Source organism: Aplysia californica, unplaced genomic scaffold (genome assembly GCF_000002075.1).
Source record: "Aplysia californica isolate F4 #8 unplaced genomic scaffold, AplCal3.0 scaffold00049, whole genome shotgun sequence".
Lineage (NCBI taxonomy): Eukaryota > Metazoa > Mollusca > Gastropoda > Aplysiida > Aplysiidae > Aplysia > Aplysia californica.
The window spans coordinates 658,650-669,913 of record NW_004797319.1 but is presented as its reverse complement, the minus strand read 5'-3'; the positions used below and the strand labels follow the sequence as shown (position 1 = coordinate 669,913).

At 37.5% G+C, this 11,264-nt stretch overlaps 1 protein-coding gene across 1 annotated transcript in view; it reads right to left on the bottom strand.

The window, feature by feature from the left end:
• Positions 1-2,260: 2,260 nt before the first annotated feature.
• Positions 2,261-11,264, bottom strand: part of LOC101862631 (putative serine protease K12H4.7) — a 21,653-nt gene continuing 12,649 nt past the window's right edge. The window contains exons 9-12 of the mRNA XM_005092586.3: positions 8,382-8,493; positions 7,644-7,737; positions 6,835-7,043; positions 2,261-4,792 (exon numbers count right to left, since the gene is read on the bottom strand). Of these exons, the coding sequence (XP_005092643.1) occupies positions 4,683-4,792; positions 6,835-7,043; positions 7,644-7,737; positions 8,382-8,493 (525 nt within the window). The 3' untranslated portion in view covers positions 2,261-4,682. The remainder of the gene's footprint in view (positions 4,793-6,834; positions 7,044-7,643; positions 7,738-8,381; positions 8,494-11,264) is intronic.

Below are 11,264 nucleotides of genomic sequence, written 5' to 3'. Positions count from 1 at the left end.
AGTTTTGTTTTGCGTTTTGTTTTGTTCTTTTTGGGTTTTTTAAAATCGAGTATCTACGTATTCTTTCTAGGATGTTGCATCGAATTTCTCTTTTGCTTTAAACAAATGATTTTAAGTTTAGTCTTTCTGGGCTTGTGGGTTAACTCGTGTGTATGCTTGTCTTGTTTGGCAAGGACATCATCTATCTAGAACTAGATCTATATCTATTAATCTGTATCTACGAGCGTATCTGTCTGTTTGTATGTTTGTCAGTCTATACATCTATATATCATCTTCTGTTATCTTTACGGGTTTTCCCCCGTAACTACACTTCAGTTTTATGAGAATCTGCAAGGGCTTTTATTGATAAATCTGTTTTCATAACGTGAGCGTTTCAAAAACAAATCAAAAACGAGATTAAGAAAAATAAAACTAAAACACGGCAAATACGGGATACTGAAGCAGAGAATCGGCTCGTTAAGGACAACTCTTTTGGCTTTTAAATGGTATGCATGTAGTTTCGTTTGCATTACCCTAACGCTAAATGAATGTCGTCTAATTTGTTAACGACAGCTTTACCATACTGTATATCATATCCCTCCGTCCCTCCCAACCCCTGCTCTACCTTTTTTAAAATATATTAACATTGCCCTTTTTTGTTTTTTGGTTGTTTTTTTTAGGGGGGTGGGTATCGTTTTTTTCCAAATGAGGTAAGAAAATTAGCCTATAGGACAGGAGGGCGTAAGTCACAAGAAATAGAAAGTTCTTTCTACTCAGTACATGGTTCTCAGAAATTTGACATTAAAATTTTTAAGGTTTCCCAACATATGAAGCTTTTTCGAATGAATTTTTTTTAACATCTTGATAACCACAATGAATAATCTTACAATTTTTATGGAGCAAATAGAACATCCGGTTTCTGACCACCTCGTGGTCATAGTCACTCAAAAGGGCCCGAAATATCAGATAGAACTTTGCAATTCTAAAGTAGGGACATGTCAGGGAGACTGCACAAGGTTGCGTTTGACTGAAATGACATTTTGTTCTGGTGTCAGTATTCTAGTGGTTAGGCTACCGGACTCGAAACGATAATCGTGAGTTGTAAGATCGAGGATTGGAACGTCAGATCCAAACGTTGTCTCCTTTCACCTATATAATATGTGAATGCAGGTTCCCGGCTATAGACTGCTAAAAGGATCTTGTAAATAAGTCGCCTTTAAGCACAAGGGGTATATCCCGAAAAAATGCTGTTTTGAGAAAATCGACGGTAAGTTTTTGCCCCTTGTTCAGTTTCTTTAAAAGACAAAGAGAATTTTCCCTATAACCAAAAAATATACGCACCAACGAAACCAAACTTCTCCTACAGGTAGGGTAATGCCCACTTTTGGTGTAGGTAAAGATTTCTGGAAACCCCCGAAATATGGGTTAGCCCACTTGATTTTTCTCTCGCGCTAGAATCCAGGGTAGTTAAACCAATCAAATTGTTGATATAATGAAATAAATTTAGATTATCGCCCTTCTATATCCCTCTCTTTTTTGTTTTAAGGGGCTCCGTACACACAAATCACTATCGCAAAACGTAAACGGGAATTTGGGGGCCCTCGTGGCCAAGAGACTATGGTGTTCGCCTTTCATTCAATAGGTCCTGGGTTCGAATCCGGAAAATTCTCGTCTTTATAATAGTCTCCTTTCACCTCCTTTCCTGCTAACAGCTCTCTAGCAATGTTCTGTGGTCTGCTTTTCGCCTCCACTTTTTGTTCCCAACCCCTCACCTCCTTTGCCCCCTCCTCTCGGCTCCTGACTCTTTCTGCTGTTCCCTGGCTCCTTCTTATTGCTGTCTCTCAGCTACACCACTGATCTTTTGGTAGGGAAGATCTACACCCAGCCTTCTCCGAAAAGGGTGAAAAATTTAGGAGGTTTCGTTAAAGATATAAAAAAAAACTCGTACATTTTTCTATTTTTATCAACCTCACGCCTATCTAAATTTAATAGCTAATGTCTTGAAAGTCTCTACCCACCGGCACAATTTGGCCAGTCAGATCTGACAAGGATACATAAACTGTCCCAGCAGACAGACGGAGTGAAGATGTTCGATAAAAAAAAAAAAAAACTCCTGGTATGAAAATTGTACTGGTGCCTTTTGCTTTCAACTGCGATGGGCTTAATTGTTACACCACTGTCATTTTTAAAAATCCAGTAACCCATAAAACTCAGATTTTCTTTCCCACACACCTACAACACAAGACACCTTTACTTTCTCAAACACTGACTAAACAAAGGCTTTCTTTCAAAGACCAGGAAATTTATTATGAAAAAAACCAACATGAATTAAATTTTTAAAACTAAATAATTACGACTGAAAAAAACAACAAAATGTTAATGTTTAAAGACAATGTGCCGGAACCTTGTATTTCTTCTAGCAGAATAAATGCAGTCTATGAATGAGCATGGATGCGCTTCATTCAAATGTAAAACACACACTCATTTATTAAACTGACTTTCAGCCACAATCACGCAGCACAAACAAAAATACAGATGGTCTAGGGATTAGGCTGTTGGGCTTGTAGAGAAAGATGATGGGTTCAAACTTTACACAGGTGGGAATGGGTATCCAGACGGTGAAAGATCTTGTCAGTTTGTTGGTTTGAGCACTTAGGTGGCTGTTCTCTCCGAAGAATGTTTCAGGGTATTCTGAGGTGTACTGGGACGATTAAGTTGCAAAGCGCATATGGCATGCTACAGAGCAAAGACAAACGTATATAAACGCAATTATAGTTTTTAAAAGTATAAATCTATGTAACTACTAAACAGCATTCACGGTGATAATTTACAAATTATAATGGACAAGCCAAAAAGCTTGACTTATGGCACATCCCCAACAGATGTATCCATGTGAAAACAAAAAACAAAAAAGAACCAAAAAAACCCCCTTGTTCTTTCAAATTCTATTCAAGTTCTACAATGGACAAACGGGAAGCATATAACATAGTGTAAATCTGTCCAAAATAGAAACACAGTTACATTGCCTAGAAAAATACTTTCAGCTGAAGAAGGAATGGTCAATCTGGTCATCTTCATGAGACTTACAGTATCCTTGATCAAATAATCCAGATAGTCATAGCAAAATTGGATAAGAGCAGTGAAAAATTATAATATATATTTATCACACACAGCAGCTGTCAAGAGGAAGCTGTTCTGCTTAGTCCTCAGCCTGTAAAAGACGACAGACTCTTGCATTCAAACTACAATTTCAACACTTACTCACTCAAGGATAAACCCCTCACCTCTGTGCCTACAATTAAAGTTCTTAACAGCCAGTCACTGTAACAGGAGGGCAGTTTCAAGATTTATAACATGAAAAACAGAACATTTGGCACAGAGAAAAACAAACATACGAACAAAACAATGTTCATCCGTACCGTACAAACATTTGAAGAATTCTTCAAAACAAGGTAATTCAACAAAATCCTTTGAAACAACTGCAGCTACAAACATCATAAAATTATTGTTATGTTCTATGGTTAATTGTGAGTGTTGGTTAATAGAGTGTTTTAGTTTTAGTAAGCGTTTTACCACACTTGCAACACAAATAGGATATAGAAGTGTTGAAGAATAAGCATTTTACTAGAGAGTAACATGCAAAGAAAAGAAGGAGGGATAAAGATTTGTGTATGGTGTTTCAATACATTATAATATTGTAAAATTATCTTTGATCTGATACAGATTGGACGTAATACGTCCGCTATACCCCTTTTAAAAGAGACTGTAGTTAACTTTTTACTACACTTGTAACAGAAATAGGTCATATAAGTGCCGATGATTAGAGTGGTAACTAAAGAGTAACAAACAAAGAAAAAGAGGGAGAAAAGATGAGGATAATAAATGTTTGATAGGAAAAAAGAAACAAATCACACTAGAGTGTCCACTTACTTCCCACAAAATCAACATGAATCTGATACATGCACCACTAAACTACACTATGCATAAACAATGCAGACACACAATCTGAGACTTCTAACAATCATTTCCAACATTCCTTGACTATCTTGGCAAGTGCACACACAAACATTTACCTCTTTTGAATCATCATGTTTAACTCAGAGTAGTACATTGAAACCACCATAAACAAATTCAAATTGTTAGCAAGCTGTTCAGATGTTCTGAGCCAAAAACATCTTTAAAATGTTTTTATTGCAGTTTCTTAATCAGTAGTATTCATCACAAGTGCTCGAGAAATAATTCGTTGAAACTCAAAATTTAAATATTGAAAAAAAGAAAAGAAACATAAAGTTGGTAAAATTCTTAAAAGTTATAATAACATATACGTGCGTGTCTGCAGCTTTGAATGGGTTTCAGTGCCTGAGCAGTTAATGTCAAGCCTATGTTGGTAACACAGTGTTTAGGTGGTCAATCACTGAGGTGTGTCCTTGAGCAAGACACCATGACCCTAGCTTAAAAAACGGCACAGCACAGTGGCAAACAGCTATGGTGTGTGGACTGTCTACGTTTGTGATATTGTGTGTCATTCATGCGTTTATGTAGTAATGTGTTTTTGTACTTATCTACATTTATATGTAAAACAGATTTCCCTGCAGAATCAATTAAGTGGAATTTATTTAATTGAATACTGTTTTTTTTTCATTCATTCCTGTAATAAAACTCTGATTTGCTTACAAATTAACTGACTGTTTGAGCTGCTCTGTCTAATCCGCCAACCACTGTCCAATGCTGGTCTCAATCTCTGTCCGAGCAGCAACCAGTGCAGGTAAATCTTGAGCTGTAGGTGGGTACATGTTGGCACAGTGGGCAGTACCTGATCGCGAGAGGGAGACAAAAAGAGAAAAGGGGATGAAAGAAAGAGTTTACTTACAATTGCAGTTAACATTGGTGCACTTATGTTAGTTTAATAAACCCTTTAAGGATTGTTTTAGTTTTAGTAAGAGTTTTACAGCACTTGCAACATAATAAGGTCATATAAGAAGTGCCAAAGATGAAAAGTGTTACCAGAGAGTAACATACACAAAAAAGGAGGGAAGATAAGGACAACAGATGTTTGATAGGAAAGAAGGAGCAAACAACACCAGAGCACTCGCCAACCAACCATCCTTTAAGGATTAATCTTACATGGTGTAATGCACGTAAATAAATAGCCTGTTATCAGGCAGTTTTCGCCAGAGAAATCTTGCTTCCCGGGTTTAGACGGGTGAAACATTTACTGCTCTTCCGCCCGTTGAACATTTCTTATTGATTTTTTGTTTTGTTACGTCCATCTAAAAACTTATTTCTGTGTGGATTTTACAGCAAAGACGCCACAGCTTTGAAAATCACCAACTGTCAGCAGCCATTTTGTCACTTGCTTTACCTTTGAAATTGTAGACAAGCTGTACAGATGTTCTAAGTCAATAATTTTGAAAAATGTTTTTATTGCAGTATATTAATCAGTGATATTGGTCACATGTACTTCACCTCTGACACCAGAGGACCCCCCCCCCTCCTTCAATCGCAAATATATCTTTACCTCTATTCAAGATGGGTATTGATTTCACCAAAACCAAGACAAATAGGCAAGCTTTATGAGGATGCTGTACTGGATTGATAACAACAACATGAGGATGCTGTACTGGATCGATAACAACAACATGAGGATGCTGTACTGGATCGATAACAACAACATGAGGATGCTGTACTGGATCGATAACAACAACATGAGGATGCTGTACTGGATCGATAACAACAACATGAGGATGCTGTTAACTCCATATGCCCAAAAAGTGACAAACGTCTGATTTCCCAGCGTCATGACACATATTATAATGACACCTTCCAAAACATCCAACGGACTAAAAAAAAACCCACAAAGGCTTTGTTCTCATAAGATGAGATAATAAAATTTTTCGCAAATCCAGTTGTGCAACTTTATGATTTTTCTTCAACCTGGCTAGGTATGTATGACACTCACTTTATTAGAAAACAGAAAAAATATGTATTTTCTGATACAGACTGATTGCTATATTCAGACCCTCAATAACGTATCAATCAGTAATGCTTTTTATGTACCGATTGGCATCCATGGAAGTAGGAAAGATAAGGATGATAGATGGTTGAAAGGAAAGAATGAATTAATGACATCAGACCACTCACCAACCACACAGAGGAAGCCAAGGAAAGAAATGACAAAAGCGTGAGTGTGATAAAAGATAAATCATACACATTTTGCTGAATGTACAACAGGGTAATATGGTGATAAAGAAATCAAACAAAATGTGTGCTACTCCCCCCAAAAATGAGCACAAGTGCAATTCTTTTCACAACTCGCACTGTGTGATTTCTTAATCCTCATTTCAAAAGTGCCAATATCTCAAAAGCAATTTGACATAGCTGGAAAATTTAAAAAAACAGTAATCAAGTAAGGTAATTCCAAGCAGAAATGTAGCATGGTGTGGTGGAATAAGGCACTTGTCAATTTTTGGGCATGTGGAGTTATTAGCATCATCATAATTTAGCTTGTTTATTTGCCTTGCTTTTCATGAAAAAATATATCCATCTATCTTGAATAGAAGTTGAGACATTTGCAATTGAAGGAGATGGAGGTTGTTTGATTTCAGAGGGCAAAACTAGCGAGAAAATGGCCGCCAATTTGGTTCTAAATGGATATAAAAAGGTTTTTGAACCAAAAAACATAAAATTCAATGAAAATTAAATTGCCAATCCAGCGGAAAAATACAAAATTTCATTGAAAATTGCTAATCTAGCGGAAAGATGCGGGTTTCTTCAATTTCATTATTTTAACGAGCGCCTGATTTCACCACAATGCTTCACAAATGCACTTTTCTAATCGCATACACAAATCCTCACCGTTGATAAAGATAGCCTTTGCATCGGGTCCGAGGTCCTTCAAGACTCCAAGAGCATGCCAGGGGTCAATCGAGCCGTTGGGGAAAACGACACGAGAGATTCTGATGCCCAGCGCCCCATAGTCTTCATTGCTTCTCTCTACACGCTGCTGGATAAGTGTGACGTTGACCTCTGGACCGAAGATATCAGAACACTGGTCAAGCCAGAACCTGAGTGAGGACATAAGGTAAGGTAAGGTAAGGTAAGGTAAGGTAAGGTAAGGTAAGGTAAGGTAAGGTAAGGCAAGGTAAGGTAAGGTAAGGTAAGGTAAGGTAAGGCAAGACAAGACAAGGCAAAGCAAGACATCTCTGAACTGTTTCCGCCGAAATGTATTTCCAAGTGAGGCATGAACTGTGATTACCCAGGTGATCCCCACCACCCATCAGAATGACCAAATTGCCCACTAGTGGGCACTACCACCCTAGGTTTGCAAGCAGTGCTCTTAATTGTGTCATTTATGGCTTTTCTCTTGACCCTCCCTCTGCCCCTCACGATTACATTTCTCGTTTTTTTAAAGTCGATATTCTGCTTTCATTACTGTGTTTCTTTTGTGCCATGTGTGTTTATGTATTGAAATTTTCAATGAGATAGTCATTCAGTGAATGAATCTGTATTTTCATGCTCAAGACGAGTGTTCGCTCAAAAAGTCCAATGTAAATGTCTTGTGCTGAGGCATTAAATACAATATTTTGAGATTTTGTATAGATAAACAGAATGTCAAAACAGATGGAACCAGGAAAGGGGGGACAGGAGCACACTCTGTGACATACTGAATCCCAAATCCGTGTCCAAATGGCTGCTTCTTTGAGTCAGAGGACTGGTAGAAGGCAAACTCGGTGCACGTCTGATAGGTCCACTGACGACCTGCAGAGACAAAGGTTGTGGTAAGTTATTGTGTAGAATTTGTATAGCACAACTATTAATGGATCTTGTTCAGCAGAAGAGAAAAAGGTGGAGGAAGAGATAGGAGCAGGTATGGGAAAGAGCTGGCAACAACAAGAAGAGACAAAGGACAAAAAGAAAAAATTCCTCACACCTAACTAACAGCAAAATGAAAGAAAAACATTAAAATTTTCAAGACATTTTCTTAAAATCAGACAGGAAAATAAATAAATTATAACAGATTTGAATTCACAATGATTCCTGATAAACTTGAAGTCAAAACAGTTCCCAATATATATCTGTCCTTGACTATATTTTTATATATCCTCCTTTCTTAAATTGTTTCCTTTCTTTCAAAGTGGGTATTTTTATGATCCCAGGGACACAGTGCAGGTCATTTAGGTGGCAAGCTTCCACCCAGCCTGTCAGGGCAACACCAGTTGAGAAGGATACAATATAGCAGTGCAAAGACAGATACTTGAAAAAAAATGATCCCCACATGGGAACTGAACTCTGTCTCCTGCTTGTGCTGGCTAAACACCAAACCAATATACATCCGTTTATCTAATTCTTTGTTTTTGTTTCATTCAAGGTGTGTCGACAAACTGCACTCAGTGACCTCTCACCTCCCTCGGCAGCGCTGCTATTCCATTGTGTCTGTCTCATCTCATCAATCATTTTATCATACTTGAAGTCTTGGCATTTTTGAGAGTACGTCTTCAGCATCAAGCTATTCACCTGTTTCAAAAAGAAAATATTTGCTTAAATGAAACAGTCCTCTTGTGCTCGTATCTTATCATACCTGTGAAAATCAAAGCCTTTGAAAAAAAAGTTTGAAATTTTACAAGCTTAACAACCCTTGCAATACTGTAAGGTTGTTTACGAAGAGGTGGGACCTCTGAACTTAATGTCCACCTACAATAGGACCGAACCAAAAGGAAAAATTTGTGTACAGTTCCTTTCCCAAGGAGACAACATTGGACTAAGCTGAGCCTCAAACCCCCCAAACATGCAATCTCATGATTACAAGTTGAGAATCCTAACCACTAGACTACCAATGCCACACAGCCTTTGAGAAGGCACGTTTACATCTCCTACGGTGAGTAAGTAAGGTATAAGCTATATCATTGAAATAACAAAATTCTGAAATCAACCTTGTTTCGAAAGGAGTCAGTTATAACTCAAACTTCAATTGCAGCAGCTTTAGAAGGAAGTCTTAACGGTTGAAATAATAAAATACCAAGGCCGAATAGAAATAGAAAAGCAGTGTGTGCAAAATGATGATTAAACAAATCTCATGCCACCAGATATTAAAAACTATTTATTATTTCCATCCTTTTCAAGACTCGTTATTTCTTCGGGGAAACTAAGCTAAGGAAATTCATGACACTATAACAAAGTCAAAGTCAGCTGAAAGTTATTCCACATTAATTGTATGCGGTCAATTTTGTCATCCAGTTTTCAGCTGACTAATCCACCACAAATACCCCCTAATTTAGCTCATTATCATACAATAACACTAGGTTGAGTAGAAATAATTTGCTCTACTCTAAGCAATAAACATGAAGTTTAATTCTTGATAACACAGACCAGCTGGGTTCATAGATTATTTCATGACTGTAAACACCCGAGTGATGCCAATTGCCAGAACAGCTGGTGCATTGGGAGAACGGTGCTGACAGCTCACCAGCAATAGACACCACTTATTGTCTAGTCATTAAGGAAAATAATCTGCCCATATTTAAGCTGATGTTTTGTAGACAGCAGCTCAATTACAAGATCACAAAAGCTATTTACAATATCTATAGAAAAACTGAACCACAATTAGCAATTTGATGAAGGGCATTGATAATATATTACTTTTTATTTGATCACCACTGTCTCACTGCGCATATAGTATAAGTAGACTTTAACACTCAGCTGCATAACAAAAAAACTATTCTCCCTAAAGGATTTTAAATTTCGGGGTTTACATTCCTCTATTCTATTCATTGCAACTTCTCTTCACAGAAAGCTTGCAGAGCAAAGAAATTTTCTGTTCACTTGAAATTCGTATAATTCGGTTTCATTGTATTTTAAATCCTCATAGACACAATTTAGACCATTTAGGAGGTGGGAAGCCTTTTCCCTGCTTAGCCAGGCTGGCGTGGGCTGAGTGGGATATTGTATTCCGTGATAAATACAGAGATACTTGATCAAATGTTCTCCTAACTGGGAATTAAGCTCACATGTTTTGACTGCAAAGGAGAAGAGCCTGACTATTACACCACAGGTGCATGTAGCAACAAGCTGCTCTTCCTCCAGTATAAAAGTTTTTAATGTTTGTGTTTTTACTCCCATATCAGCACAATTTAGATCATTTAGGAGGAGGGCTTCACTCTAAATGTCTGGGCCAACCCATGCTGAGAGGGACACAACATCCCAGCAGAAAGACCAATATGCTCATTGAAAATTCTCCCTGCTTGAGAATAGAACTCAGGTCTCCGAGTGCAACAGTAAAGCACCTTACTCCTACACCATGGATGCTGGTATTTTGTATCTACCCCTGACCCTTCATCCACAGACTCAAAGACTATCACTGTTCATTCCAGAGCAAAAACCGCTGTAGTCTTGTCATGAGATCAATAAACTAGGTCTAGACCAATGCTTGTTAACCTTTCTTAACTCTTTGAATCCGGTTCCTCACTTCAGTAGCGTTTTTGGCTCCGTGTTTCAGCGGCTCGCCACTTAAGAGGTGTTATGGGGGTACTGATTTAGTCAGCCCTAAGATCTACATCTGACAGAGTGCTATGTGTGCATACCTATTTTCACTCATATTATAATCCTTTGTCCAGTTACAAATAGTTTGAGTGCTCACACAAACAAATCTATCAATATTTGACTGGATTATAGCCATATTAGGGTAACTCCTTTTGCCCCTCGGTGAGAAAAAAATTTTGATTTCCTTGAGTAATGAAAGATGTCGGTCAGGAAGTTCGCATTTTTGACTATGTTTAAAACGATATAACTTCTTCCCCATCCCACATAGCAAACCATTACACGGATGTACTAAAAGCTCAATGTCTTGAGATTTATTTTGCGTTAGAATGGTTAGTTTCTGTGCCTTAGTTTTCGCTCTAGACAAGTGTTTGTAGAGTACCCAATTTGTCCTATTTTAGTTACAAACTTATGAAAAAATGATTTTTAATTTTAAAAAGGCACGACAGATCTCTCCAAAATTTGTGTTAAACTGACTACAAATATCATGTCTTTTACCATGAGAAATCTTAAATCTGCGCTAGTAGTAATAGTCAAGTTATAAGAGAAGAAAGATGCACATCTGCATCAGCGTTAGCTCTTATTTTACTATTAAACAAGAGAAAGTTACTCTGCGTTTGTTCATGAATCATGCTGTGTCTGTGGCAGCCTGTATACAACTAAAAAGATATAATATAAGCGATTAAAAAAAACACAAAACCGTGTAAATATATGGGTAGAGATAAACTTCTTGTATGGAATAAAAATAATGA